Genomic DNA, 15669 nt, shown 5'->3' on the forward strand with positions numbered 1-15669 from the left:
TTCCTCTAGACTTCCTCAATTTGTGTAATTAAGGATATTTGCAATTTGAGGGAAAATTTTCCATCTTACTTCTCATAGCGCACCTAATAATAATTCTCAAAATCCAACCCTATCAAATACAAAAAAAATTAGGAAGGAATACTAAGGAGGAGGAAGAGAAAGGGATATCAATATTTATGGTTTTAGCCTGACATCCAGTGCTATACACCAATATCTAATGAAAGTGGGGATTTAGCAGTGTAGGCAGGGAAGATAGAGGTACTTTCCTCATTTGTACACTGCGGGGGGGTTTGAGAGGGGGGAAAAAGAGTGGATAGTATAGGGACTACATCTTTTAATCATATTTTAATCAAATTTACTGAGCCTGTATCTACACAGACTAGTAATACAGTACAAAAGAAGTTGATCTGCAGAGAGTAACACTGCTTTTGTAAGGGGTGCAACACACCTGCCATGGGCATTTTGGAGAGATTTTAATTTGGATTTGTTATAGTATGGTCATACAGACTGAACCCTCACAGGAGTCTGCAACTAAGCAGGTGCATCTATGAAGCACCTTTCAATTTAGCTCCATCTGAAAGCCTGGATACTTCTCTATCAGCAATTTAATTCACACTAGAAGCAGAATTTTGAAGCAAGTCTCCTCCTGTCATTTCCACTTCTCATACCATTGTCTCCATCATAGCATAGTCCCAGAACACATGAGCTGGATGTGCTCCAGGGGCAAACCTAGACAGACCAACCACTAACAGTCCACAAGATCAAGCTAGAGTTAATCTGAAATCAAACTGAATTGGAAATGTTCAGTCCCTCTGCCTTATTCCACAAATCTACCTGTATTCAGATGTGCTACTGAGAAAATTTATATACCCCATCTTCTCTGATCCGCTGGCTAGCTCTGGACCTATGTGCCAACACAGGATACAATTTTGATGCTCACCGAAGCCATGCTCTTGTCCAAAATAAAATATTAATGTGCATGCCCTAGGATGAAACTGACTTCTTGAAATGGATTATTTTTCATCACTTTCTGCCTCATTCTGCAAATCACAGATAGTCTAAACACTTGTTTCTCTGGAAAAAACATCCTTTACTCAAGTCACTGATGGTAAATTTCTCTGAGTAAAATGGCCAGTAAGTCTCAAAGACTTCTGAGCACATCAAGTTAGTACAAGAACAAACAGACAGCTACAGCAAGCAGCTGAGGGTCTGAAGGTCAGATGACAAAACTTGTATCAGTGAGTCTAAATGCTTTTGCCCTCCCTGAAGACATGGACCACAGTCACACCTCCAAAAGGAATGGTCGGTACCAAGTCACATTTTAGATATGGTCTGGAAAACTGCTAACTAGCGTAGGACAAAACTATGCAAAAAAAAAAATGCTAGCATTCTAACAGTTATGATTAAATGCAGTTTACTGCTTGGCACTCTGCCATGGCTACCTTTCTGTACGCTTACCAACTGCATCTCTGTAGTGTAGGCAGTATTAACTCCCACCCACAGAAGGGTACCATTTATATAGAGTCCTATCCTGCTTATACAGCAGTTACTAGACATCCAACAAAACTCCCAGATCCCCAAGACGGGCTGTACCTTTAAGTCATAGGTTACCCTGTACCACCAGTGGAAAGGTTGAAAACTATTAAGTCTTGAAAAACTAAGGGAAGTTGTTATGTTCCAATTAACTTAAACAGACATAAAAAGTATCTGGAGAACTCATTAGTGAAAGCACCTTAATTACACATAAGAACATGAGTTAGTTCCACAAGATAGCTGATCTGTAAATACCAAGCAAATTGATGAAAGACTGCTTAGATTGTGATTTATAACTAGCGTATCTAATCTTCTGTACAATAATGTTCAAGATGACAAGTTTCCATTATACTTAAGCAAGAACATACTTGTCAGTACTTCTTGCAGATTATATATAGAGAACATAGAATACTGCTTTGATTGTTCTTTCAAGTCACATCCAATTAAATGTAAGATAGAGAATTAATTCTCAGTGAGCAAAAGTCCTCCTAATGAAACATCAATACCACAAATAAAACCAGAGATTATAGTCAGAGTAGTCAGTTACAGAGAAATAATATTCTTAGACCTAAATAATGTTTACTCATCTTTCATTTTGGAGAATGTTTTGATTACTTAATTTAAATGGAAAAGATCCCTTCTCCATAGGACAAGAGTTTTTCAATTTATATTGATAATACTCTTTTGGCTGGCCTCTATTTGCCAAAGTTTCACAGAAATACTTGGGAAAAAATGGTGCTCTGCAAAACAATCTACTTTTTACCAATTATAAGCTACATTCAAAAGGAATTTATAGAATGTCATGTTAATCACACACCTGAGTGCTATAAACTATGGCTATAGGTTGGTGGATTTGTTTTAGTTTTATTTCTTGGTTCTCCTAAATATGCTGGGCTGAGACGTATTTTTTTTAAGGCAGAATAGTCTGCCTTACAAAAAATCATTTTTATAGTTCTTCCAGAGCAGACAGCTCTAACACTAATTGCTTAAAATTATACATGAAGCACTCTCTGTACTTCTTTGTGGCACTTGGCAATGAATCACATTGGACTAATAGAGGGCAAATTTTATATATTTTAAAAGATGAAGTCTTCATTTTATGCTATGAATTGATGAAGCAAGAGGTTTTGACAAAACAGAATTAGGTTTACCCTGGTCAGATTAAAATGACACTGGTATTATGAGAATTAGACAGTCAACTGAAGCAAGTTTGATACATTTAGGCATTTTTTGCTACGAAAACTACAGCCAACTGACCCTGTGTTAAGCTCAGCTACATTCATAAAAATCTGTCAAACTGCTAAAAAATGGAAAGAAGAAACAGAGACAGCAGAGACGCAAGTATGGACTTCCTCTATTACATGAAAATACAAATAATCCATTAAAAAAACCCTAGTACTCCCTGAGGTCTTGGCAACACTTGTCTGCCTACTCACCACTTTCACATCCATTCTCTTTTTATAAGTACTCCATAATGTTTCTGGTTGTAGGAAAAAGAAATTCTGTCTTCATTTTTTTGGTAACTGAAATGGAGGACCTACAAGAATATATGTTCAGCTAATGAGAAAGTCTGATTTATTTTTATTAGATCTACTGCAAAGATTATGAATAAAGAGCACGAACTAGTGAACTACAGAATAAGAAGAGTAAATAAGCACAATAGCACATAAGCACAATTAGGCATAACAAACTAAAAATTGAAGAGATGATAAAAAATCCCTACATCAAGTCAGCTTGCCACTTGTGGTTGGTTTGGGCTTTTTCCTTAGTAACAGTAAAATATTGTGTATTTTTTCCTCTTTCCTGACATTTGAAAGGAATATTCTTGAGGATTTAGTCACAGATGGCTCCAACTGCTACAAAACTGCCCTCAGTAAGAATTACAAATCTGATTTTTGTTTTCTTATTAACAAGGTGAAATTACAGGTAGGAAAAGTAAGAAAATTGCAGCATTCCTTACAGCTACAATTTATATTATCTGACTCTGTTATAAATAACAGAGAGCTCTTTGGGATTATGCACGAAAATCAGATCTAAACTATTTCAGCATAAATTGAACCACCAGGTTGTTGTGCTGGCATTTTAAGGATGAGAGGACACAGTCTTAAGCTGCACCAGGGAGGGTTAGGTTGAAGATTAGAAAGAAGTTTTTCACAGAAAGGATGATTGGACATTGGAATGGGCCACCCAGGAAGGTTATGGAGTCACCATCCCTGAAGGTCTTTAAGAAAAATCTGGATGTGGCACTCAACACCATGGTCTAGTTGACAAGGTGGTGTTAGGTGGCCTCCATGGTCTCAAAGGTCCTTTCCAGCCTAGTTAATTCTGTGATTTTGTGATGTTGACAACTGAGACATCATACTTTCTTCCTGGGCCATCTTCCTAAACCATCTACCTTTAGGAGTGGCCACCTATTTCAAAGCCAAATATGCTTAAAGCAGACAGTTTTCTTATTGGATTAAGCACATTTTCTGAAAAGACCATGTTGCTTTCCAAAGTTCTTTGAGCACAACATATCCTCCTTTATCCCCAACTTTTATTGTTTAAACAGAGTTGTGACACTCCCATGCTTTTGTTAATGTCCCATTTAACAAAAAACCTACAGCTGTTAAAACTCCTGAATGTCTAATTTCAATGAAGAAACTCAATTTTGTAAATGGAAGGTACACTAAATAGATTTAAGTCTCATCTTCTGAAACTTTATAAGTAGAAAGTTTTGTACCAACTTTTATTTGATTGGGAGCAAAAATGTGTAAGTGTAATCAGTGAATAAATTAGCCCATATAAAATTCTGCCATCCTTCCCTTGACACTATGGAATGAAGTGGTAAATCAGCCTTAAACTAATGTCAGTCAGTTATTTAATCTGCAGTACATTTCAGTAATTTTCTAATGTAAAATGAGTGTGAAGTTTGTCTTAAATATATCAAAGAAATTGGAGGTTTGTGTAGAGTTAGATACAGTGGGCTGAATTACATCTATTGCCTACAGGTTATCCAAAGACTGTGAAGGTCTTTGTTTAATGTTTGATAATCTTGGAGGACATATAATTTCTATAGACTGTACGAATAAAAATTTATTGCCTTACAAATTGTAAATGGTACTACCATAATTTAATCTATGATTATCAATCACAGAAGTGGAAGAAGTATGATATAGCTAGCCCATGTATAATACAGTTTTTGTCAGAGAAAAATGTCTTTTTTACCCCTCTACTTTTCCGATATGAATACAGACACATACAGGTATGCACACATGTTCCACTAGAACCAAAGATTACTTTAATGATCACAAAATCCTGTAAAACAGGCTTGGAGATTTTAGAACAGTAAAGCTGCTCTTCAAAGCACACTAGGAAGTCTAATCCTTTTATGTAGTGTAGTTTTCCCCTTATTATTCAAAAAAGAGCATTCTGTTTAGCACAACCAGCATATGCACCATATGATGCACCAGATGCCTTAGTAAATAATTCATCTCTTAATGAAAAGTACAATAAATAGTTGCATAAAACTGTGTGGCAATGCAACTGATAACTACCCATTCAAAACTAGAAAAAGAGGAGATTATTTTATAAAGAGCAATAGCTATATCACAAAACAATACTGTTAGACTGAACCAGCAACATATGCTTAATTATGCTTCAACTGTATTCTGGAAATGAGTATACATCACAGATTACTGCATATCCTTATATTGCTGCTCCATCAGGGCTCGTGAAGGGTAGCAGAAGAATGTCTAAATGCTGCATTTACAATGCCTAAGACAGCAGGATAGGTTGAGAAAGAGGAAAAGACACATGACATAAACTAAGATTGTAATGCTTGCTTGAAGTGAGTATTTTACTGGTATAGAAGACACTAGCGTTTTATTAACACAACATCTATGAGTAATTTCTAAAGCCTTTCTAAAAATGTGACTTAATACTATTAAGATAGGATTTGTATGGAAAGATGTGCCCATGAATTTCTTTGCAGTGTCTGTATCTTAGTGGCAGCCAGTGAAACAAATGAAAAATCTGTCTCTTTGCCTGTTGATTTAACAGGCTTGCTAGAGAGGAAGATGCCAACATACTTGTGACAAACAGCTTTCAAATATGCATGTGTCCTCATGCTACCCCATATGAGATCAATTCTTTTGACACTTTCCCCCAATAAACTTACTATTTGCACATATACATAGTGGAAAAACACAGCTTCTATAAAGAAAACAAAGTAACATTACTCACTCTCTCCCATTTTGTTTAGAACTGTTTTGAATGTGTATTTTCATTCTTCTCTATTTTTCATGCTACATATTAGCATTACATAAGCTACATAATATATCCATGTTCATGGTAATCCTAAACATACTGGTCCTTAGTTAGACAAGTAGCAGCAGCCAGTAAGTTACATAAATGAGATTTCTCCAAAGTCTACATCCATTACTGGATGGGACACCATAGTGCATGATATAGTGGGGGAAAAAAAAACATTTAACTGAGATGCAAAAGAAAACTTTGAAAAACATTCTCTACATAATATATGGGAAGTTTCATCAGGTGACATTCATTGACAAAAACGTATGTAGTAAAGTACTGAAAGACAATTTCCTCAATCCAAATTTACAAAGAAAAACCCCAAACCAAGTCAAAACCTTAACTGAAATCCCTTTCCTTCAGTTTTTCCACTGGTAGAAGTAGGAACAATAATGCTAACCCACTTCACAGTGTGCTCTGAAACTTACCATGTTACTGTTTACATTTTCTATGGTGTACAGACAGATATTAACACCAGTTAGTAAGAACCAATGTGCATCACTGTGGAAACGCTGTCTGCCAGCATGCACAGTGCAGCCAACAAACTGGTTTTTTTACTGGCTGTGTGAGGACAGACCATCACAAAACAGAGGCTGAGCTATTCTGAGCCCCAGTTCAACTCATTCCATTGCACTCAGGCCTCCTGCAAAACCTGGGCATAAACAAGAATTCCCATCAAAAGGTAAAACCAACAATCTATTGCTTTGTGGCAAGGAAAAATCAGCAAGAACTGATGACATAGATCTGTCACCAAAAAAAGTTTTGATTCCAGCCCTAGAAGACTGATTCTGCTGCACCTCGCTGTAACTACTGATTTCAATCAAGGAAGTGCTATAGAATTCAGCCACTCACATTCTGGGAAGTCACTGTGTTTACAGTGTGGATGTTAAGCACCTACAAAAAAAAGCTACTCCACATGCACTTTGCACAGCAGATGGCATTACACAGAGTTTACCTGTTTAGGGAAAAGGTTTCTCCTTAGCTTTTAGTTATCTGGTGACTTAAAATTCTCAGATAAGCTCTACAAAGGTGAAAAACACAAACTATAGGCATGAAACAGTCATGCAAGTTTAACATGGTGGAGGGAAGCATTATAAGGGTAATGATTTTAGAGTATCACACAGCACAAGCATGTACAATGCCTCTTCAAACAAGCACAAAAACACCTGATATTTTGTACTGATTTTTCTGACAACTCTTCTAAATACTAGAAATGCATTTTGTCCCTATAACAATCTGAACTTCACAAGGAGATGATAAATGAGATGATATTGATTAGATTGTGCTAAAGGGTTCCAGCTCTTCAAGGTTATATCCTTTAGAGTTTGTAAATCTCATTACAGAAATCTGCCTGTTGATATACATAAATAAAGAGTGGCAGAAGGCTTCCAGCATGACAGCTCTCACTGAAGTCACGCTGTTCTTCAGACAGAAAGTTCAGACAGGCAGGTACAGAAGAGTTCAAAACAGTGGAATATTTTCCAAAGGAAACAGACCAATAAAATTTAGATCATAACTGCTGTGAGAGTATTACTGGCAGAGTGTCTGCAGTAAAACACAATAGTGGGCCTCAGTTGGCTTTGACTGTCAGCTTCATCTGTAATGTGAAGAATGAGTAAATCCCTTTAATTGTTCCGACTAGTTTAACATGCAGTTCCTATGGTAAATGAATCTTAACTTCAGATTAAAGTCAGCATGAGCCTTTTCTTGCTTTTGGTGATGAAAGGAATCAAAAATTGTCAAGGACCACACCAAAAAGCAAGTGCAATAATCTGCCAAATTCTTGTGGAATCCTGCATTCACTCTCAACTAAAGGAGAACAAGAAGAAGCACTTAAACTGGCCCTCTGCTTTTTAAAAACTTCAGATATCTCCCTGAGACATAGTAGGAGAGAGGGAGGCAGGTGGGTATGTGTGAGGTGTGAAGAAGAGCATAAACTGAAAAGAACCAGGGGTCCTTCTCTCCTCATGGGCAGGAGTCACCAGAGCACAATGCCAGCCACAAAGGCTGACAGCATTAGCCACAACAGAGAGCAACCCATGCAATCATCTCCCTTTACTTGCCACACATTACACTGCACCCAGGTTTGGGCCCTGCAACACAAAAAACACTGACAAATGAGAGCAAGTCCCATCAAACCCACTGAAATGGGCCAGGGGCTGAAGCACTTTCCCTGTAAGAAGTGACTGAGTAAGCTGGGCCTGCTTGAACCCAAGGAAGGAGGGAGGAGCTAACTGCACATCCAATTCGCCACAGGAAAACAGCCCAGCATAGAGCAGCTTGCACAGAGAGGTTGAGCAGTCTCCATCCTTAGAGATGTTGAAGATGCACTAGGAAAAGACCTGAGCAACTCAATCTGAATTCTAAACAGTCACTGCTTTCAGGGGAAGGTTACGCTTATGGACCTCCCAAGGTCCCTTTCAACCTGAATTAATCTAATTTGTGTTTGCTGTCTCCATTGTGATGCCACTGACAAGCAATATTAGGTGTCAGTTTTGTAGGAACATGGTCATGCTCTATTCCTTTCTGCTGAGCTCTACAACCATTTCTATTCTAAGCAGACTCTGAACTCTCAAGTGAAAGTGATTCTATTTATATTCATCTCAAAATGTTTAAAACATCAGAAAAAAACTGCTTACAATATGTAACATTGATCTGCGGTGTAAAAGGAATACCAATGCTCTTCTTTTTCTGAGTGGCAGGGGGGCACAAGTGTTATTTCCATTCAGATGTTAAAGCCATAAGCTTGAATAATTTTTCTTTTTTTTTATCATTTTGACACATGTTTTCATGGAGATATGTACAGGTAAAAGGCCATATTCAGATTTGGCTTGTGAAAGCAAGGAAGCCAAGTGAAAAAAAATGAAACATTTGATCTCTGATATTTAGCAACTGTTTGGCAAAGTTCTTTAATATGATCATGAAGCTTTACTTTCACAGATTTTTTTTTAAGGGGAAAAACATCTTCCCAAATAAGTAGGAAGACAACAAAATTTACTAGAGAGTAGTTATTAGGCTTCACACAACAGAGTACATGGACACCTTCACCCTCATAGAAGCTCCATCTCTTTTCTTGTGTTTGCTGTCCCCAAATCAGAAGACAAATTCCGTTCACTTTACAGCAAAAATTTCCAAAATCAGCTTCAGACAAGCAAGGAATTTTATTAGAAAATTAGTATCTTGAAAAAAAGCTTGAGAAAAAGCTTCAATTAGTAAGCATAATCTATTGATTTGTATTATGGCATAGACAGATCTTGGAAATAATCTTGAAATCCATGCCACCTCAGTACTGATAACTTTCTCATAAAAATCACAGGAAAATTGAAGTTTCAGATAGTCACATACAATATGACTGAATGGATTCCAAAGATACTAAAATACTGGTGTGGAATATAATGGTGGTCATCTATTTTACAAAAATGTCAAAATTAACTGTTGACCCTAAAAAGATAGGGAGAAGACAAGACACTGATGCTTGTGGTAACACGACACCTAGTGTTCACTTTCAGGAAGCTTCAGTATTGGTGGGTGCCAAATGCTGAAGAAATCATTAATGTCCCAGGGCCTCTTTCCAAAAAAAAAAAAAATAAAAATAAATGTAGGTATTTATACTAGCATCTCTAAGCAAGTGCCTAAATCACAAACACCACAGTGAAAACCGAGGGGAGGAGAGGAACAGAAAATCTGCTTGTGCTGCACTTGCCCTTCCTTCCTATTGAGTACACAATTTTGAAAACTGCAGAGAAGAGTGCTATCCAAACAAGCTTCATGTTGCTGGGTTTCTTTTCTTTGGGTTTCTGTTACAAAAAAAACCCATCCACCTATTACTCTTTTTCTGCCTGTGTAAGGAATTTAACAGAAAACTGGATCAACTACTATAGGCACAAGTTTAAGAGGTGTCCCTATTAAAAAAATAAAAACAAACAAAAGCCACAAAAAAGATTTATTTATATATAGAAATAAACTATACATTTATTTCTTAATTTAAAATCGTGGTGTGTCAACAGTGTAAGTGCCTGTTATGTTATCATTCCCTTCCAAGCTTCTAGCAACACAATGAAAATCACAGTAACTAATGCATACTAGATCAATGAGAACATAAAATCCATGTAAGAACATGGCACAAACACTATAACATAGTAAAAACTACTACGAGATATTACTCCTTTTGTATTTCTAAGGGCAAAGGGGAGAAAGGATCATATAAAAAAATTAGAACAAAACGTTCACTACGGATAGAGGAAACATACGCATTTTTGAAATCAGATTAATAAGAATCCGTGTCCGATACTGAAAGAAACAGGTGTCAGGAATTACACTGAGACTGGCAAAACATCAGAGACAAGGTCTGAAGTTTCAGTTCTATAGAACTGTACACTGTGAGAAACATTCTTAAATGAGAATGTTAAGAAGACATGCATGCAAAACAAACTAATATTGGATTTCAAATCTAGCATTGTCTTTAATTTAAAAGTATGCCAAGTTTATTTTCCAGAGAGCAGTATTTAACTGTTATCCTTCTGAAGAGGAAAAAAAACAACACAAAAAACCACAAAGAGGACCCATCTATCATTTAGTATTAATACTGTCTAGCTACCAGAATCCCAAACAATTAATTTAACTCAGCAGGCAATATTTAGTAAATACTTACTACTGTTATTGTATCTTATTTCTGAGAAAAATGTGCACACAGTGAATACACAGGTATTAAAATACACATTTTTCTTTTAACAAGGTAAACAGATCTAGATTCCAATACTGTTAAATAACTCAGGAAGACACAAGTCAAGGACTTGTCACACTGTGAATTATAAATCAAGTTCTTATTTTTTCAATACATTTTGAACATAATTTTCTTCAGAAGTTTAGTATGTGGCTTATCTGGGGACCTAAGCAATTATGAACTCACCTAAATAAACATCTGCTGTAAGATGTCCGTGTTGACCTTGAGTCTAAATGGCTTTGTTACTAAGACTATATATTCCTTCCTTCTTTCAGTCACATACTTCTATTTGAAACAGCCAGGAAATTGAGGCTAAATTTGTCTGTTTGTTAGAAACAGACAGCTTGCCACAGCCTTTGGTTCACAGCACTATTTCTCACTTAGGGTCAAGGTAAATGCCTTTAGTTTCTATTGCTCTTATCCAAAAGGTCAGTTCACCGTTCATGAAGTGTCTAGTTTGGTCCCAGAGAACTCCCATGAGTAACAGCAGATATGGCATGTCCTATTGGTCTTAAACATACATATTTGACACAACTTCAAGAATACCAGTCATACATTTCACCCTAATGATAGCGATTATCCCTCACCTTTAAATGCTGAAATATCCTGAACTGCCATACAACCTACTCAGCTGTTAACATTTTAGATAATTGCTGCACAGATTATCTTTGCGGTTCCTGAACAGGTCTTACAAATCGAGAACTGTGAAACAACTTTAAAACACAGTAGGCTTAATTCCATTGTTTCTTTTTGAATTACAGAAATTCTAAAAGCCCAAAGGTTAAATTTATGCATCTCCTCACACACAGTCAAAATATAGATGCAAATGCTATCACAAAAGCTGTGAAAGCTTCTCAGACAACAGCTTGTTTCCACAGATTTATCTGCAACTGTCATACATGCTTATGATGTCATGTATCGTCTACCCTTTTCTTCTACACCTGAATTTCCAAATAATACTTTCACTTTTATGATTACAGAAGCTTGAAGTAGTAACAAATTCACCGTGAGGGAGAATGTGTCTCTAAGTCAGCTTTCATTCAGCTAAGGCACCCTCTAAACAACACTCCGGGTAAAACACCAGGTAGATAAACACCGTTTTTGTTTTTAAAATTGCAAGGCTGCGGTCACTGAAACAGCTCAAAGGACAGGGGGGAAAAAAAAAATTAGCACCGGTACATACTTTATATAAATACAATGAATAATGTTTTAGCTGGTGATCAAAAACGATTGTGATGACGCTCCAACAAAACACCTTTATATGCCAAAAAGAGCGGCATGTTAAACCACAGAATCTGTAATGGTTTTAAAAGGTCTGCAGGGCAGACCTACTGCATTTTATATAAACCAGGACAGCGGAGAACCGCCGTCAGAGGGCATCATTCATGAATGATTTGCCAAATACGCTGCCGTGAAGTAGCAAGTTATTTTCTAACTCCCTCACGGGCTTCTCCTGAAAGTCCATGAGATGCTGAATACATCCAAGTAGCTGACTTGTTTGTTTGTTTGAATGAATTTCTCATTGCAGGCTTGCAGCTGGGTTTCAAACTGAGTCATTCCACGCGCTCCCCGGGAAACTCGACCCTCACGCTGCAGGGTGTCACGGCGCGTTGGAAATCGCGACCAGGACCGAGCGGGACCCGTCCCGTCCGGCCGTACTCGGGCCCCGGCGCCTCCCGGTGCCTCCCGGCTGCGGGAGGGAGGCGGGACGCGGCCGGGGAGCGGCGGCAGCTGCCCCTCGTCCTCCCGATCCCCGCCGGCAGCCCGAGCCGCACCGCCCCGCTCGCGGTCCCTCCCGCGGGCGCCTCCCTCCCGCCCTCGGGGCAGCGCCGCCGGCGGGACCCTCACCACCCCTGCCCCGCCGCGGGAGTTGGCACCGGGGCGGGCCGAGGGGGAGCGGTACTTGCCCAGGTGGGGACGAGGAGGCTGCCGGGCCGCTCGAGCGGTGCTGGAGCAGGCTGCTTCCCCGCCACGCTCATCTCCTCCCATGCAGCTGGCGTAGTCCTCGCGCTCGGGCGGCTCGGCGGGACGCGGCGCCTCCGGCACCGACTCCCAAGCGCCTGCTCCTCCCGGCGGCGCCGGCGTCCCGGCTCCGCGGGGCAGGCTGGCTCCGCGCTGCCCTCCGCCGCCCGCGGCCCGGGCGGGGCGGGGTGGGATGGGGGGCGTTCGCCGAGGGCTCGGAGCCGGGAGGGGAGAGGAAGGCGGCGGCGTGGCGCTGGCTATTTAACTTGGCTCTTCGCCGGGGGACGGTGCCGCCGCTCCCCTCCCCTCCGCGGCGCATCCCGACAGCCGAGCTCCGGGTGCTCCTGCGAGCGCTGCCGCGCTCCTCCCCGGCACCGCGCGGCTCCGCTCGGCCCGCCCGCGCCGCCCCGCAGGGCAAAGGCGGGCGGGGGCTCCGGCGGGGCAGGGGGGCTGCTGCTAGGGGAAGGAGAAGGGGAAGGGGGGCTGCTGCTGGGGGAAGGGGAAGGGGAGCTGCTGCTGGGGGCGGGGGGCCGACGTGGCGGGGCTACGGGGTAAGGGTGCTGCCGCTCCGAGCGCTGCCCCCCTCGCCTTGTCCCCGCCCGTAGCGGGCAGTTGAGCCTCGTGTTGGGTCATAAACGACAGCCGCTCGTGGCCCTCGCTCGCTGATCTCTGAATCAAAATCAAGGGTGGTTTGACATCCTTCGAGTATTCTTGGTAACCTTGGCATTGTGTAACACCTGGCCAGGAAAAGTAACCAGTCGCTAAACGTTGTCGTGAGATTTTGCTCTTCCATGCATCTTTAGTTTCTATCTAATTCCTGACCATGACAATCAGTTTTGGGGCGGCTTCTTGCCGTCCAGTGGTAGCAATGTTGAAGCTGATCCTAAGGGAAGAAAGTTCACCCTGGCCCTTAGCAAGTTACTGTATTAGTAGACATGTATTTCTACTCTCAAAGAGAGAAGGGAAAGCTTTTAATTTTTCCTATCGGTTTAAAAATATGTGTTTCATGCACATACCTGTCTTCATAGCTAAATGTAATTTGAAAAGGCACATCTGCTCCCTTTTGACACCTCTACCTTTTTCATGCACAAACAGCAATGTATGACTGGAGTTGGCTAGATTTTTGTAGTTACTTTTACAGTTGGGGATTTTTTCCCCCTGCTGAAGTGCATGAGTAAAGTAGGAAAGAAACATGCATCATCTTTTTATTGGAGATAAATCCATACAAATTATTGTAATTAATTCCTCTTTTCCCAGGTTTCCCCGGTCAAAAAATACCTGACATTATCCCTGTCTACTGTTTGATCTTTGCAAGTATCAGAGCCCTGGAGAAGATGGGGAGGGGTAGACAAGAGGGCAGTTTTCTCTTTGGGATTATTGGGATTTCGTTTGTTCTCCAGTGCTGCTCAGGGCCCTCCAACTGTGCCTGAGTTGTTCTCTTTACCATGCGCAGAGGTGTGAAGTTCAACATGCAGCAAAGAGTCCATGCCATTCTGCTAAAGAGCTGGAGTTTGTACTCAAGCTAATCTGCCCCAATCCATCCTGTGCATAAAAAGGCATTTCTCTCACTCTGCCTGTAGAAAAGTGAGTGACAGCACACCAGAGTGTGAAATGTTGGAAAAGATGAGACTGGGCCACTGCTTCACATGACCATCCAAACTTAGGTGCATGCAGACACTGAGAGGTATGAAGAGTCTGCTTCAGGCTAAAGACAATCAAAGAAAGCAAAGCCTCACAGGTGAGCTGCACTTGCTTTGAAGGTGGACTGCTCCAGGCTCCATGGGAGTTGCCAGGAACCAGCAAATAACAGCAGCAGTCCTGGCAGGTGTTTGCCAGTATGGATAATAGTTTTCCTATGATCACAAACTTGTTGCCTCATTCAGCATTGCATCTCGTAGTTCTTCTTCTTCATAAAATGGCACATAATATGGCACATAAGTGGGGATTAAAAAGTGGAGATGCAAGTTAGGGTAAATATAAAATAAATTACATAACTATGATAATGTGCAGGGAATATACATGGGAAATTGCCAACAGAGATAAGTAAAACAGAAATAATTTACTTTCTAGAATATTTCTCTTTACTTTCAAGCTGTGCTTTTTAAACTTAAAAGTCTTTGTCACTTGATATAATTAATTGTCACTTGTACACAATATATTATTACCTTAGTGGCTTATCTTAACACTGATAATTGCATAAATGATTTCTGGAATTTGCCAGAAACTGGACAGAATCAGACAGCCAAGGAACTATTAGTGTTATTTTTTTTTTTAATTAACAAGTGCCCTTCACTGAATTGCATTTTCCTGTGGTATTGCTGTACTGAACATAAGAGGGTACATATAATTTGGGGAAAGATTAGGAAAAAATAAATATGTTTTTACTTAAGTTGAACTAAGCCAATTTGTGATAGCCTCATCTAATGATTTATTTCAAGGGGTGATCAGGTTTAATAACTTAAGAAACCCATGAACTTCTTTAGGAGTTGATGTCTTCTCCAGTTTGTTACTAGCTGGAAGCATACATGCATTTTTCCCTTTATTTTTTTTTGTACCTTTTCAGTTTTCCTGCATCTCAGATCCTGAAAATTCTTTTGCTTTTGCCATTTCTGAAATAAAGCAAATGGAAGCTAGCTGTCACATAGCTATTTTAGTGATGACAGTTTTTGTTTTTCTGGATTACATTAAATCCTATAGTTTGAAATAAGACAATTATTTGAAAATACCATAAAAATCTACAAAATATCATTAAAGTAATCATGCGAAGAGACAGCAGTTCATGAAAATGTGGGATGTTTTCAATAAGATGACTTAAGCCAAACTCATTATTTTGGGGTGTTACATTAGATAATTGCCAAGAAATTTCATTCAGATCTGACTTGGCTCACAACAGGAGAATTGAAAATTGTGGAAAAGATTTTAATAAAATCAGCATGCATGAAAAGAGATGCAAATTGCTGAATCTGGAAGGTATTGTATTGCAGACCTGTCTTCATTTCCTTCTGTTTTCATAAGACATCCTTTGCATTTGTACATACAAAAACACACATACACAGATGATAACCTGGCTTAGAGAGTGGAAACAGAAGACCGTTAGCACTAAACAATAAATAAATAAATAGTTTATTTTACTAAGATGTCAAGGATAAAGACTTTTC

The 15669-nt window shown here is 39.7% G+C and overlaps 1 protein-coding gene across 1 annotated transcript in view; it reads right to left on the reverse strand.

Annotated features, from left to right (window-relative positions):
• Positions 1-12528, reverse strand: part of SNTG2 (syntrophin gamma 2) — a 208223-nt gene extending 195695 nt beyond the window's left edge. The window contains exon 1 of the mRNA XM_062489722.1: positions 12457-12528. Coding sequence (XP_062345706.1) covers positions 12457-12528 — 72 coding nt within the window. The remainder of the gene's footprint in view (positions 1-12456) is intronic.
• Positions 12529-15669: the final 3141 nt, after the last annotated feature.

The sequence above is a fragment of the Cinclus cinclus genome, chromosome 3 (assembly GCF_963662255.1).
Source record: "Cinclus cinclus chromosome 3, bCinCin1.1, whole genome shotgun sequence".
NCBI classification, from domain to species: domain Eukaryota; kingdom Metazoa; phylum Chordata; class Aves; order Passeriformes; family Cinclidae; genus Cinclus; species Cinclus cinclus.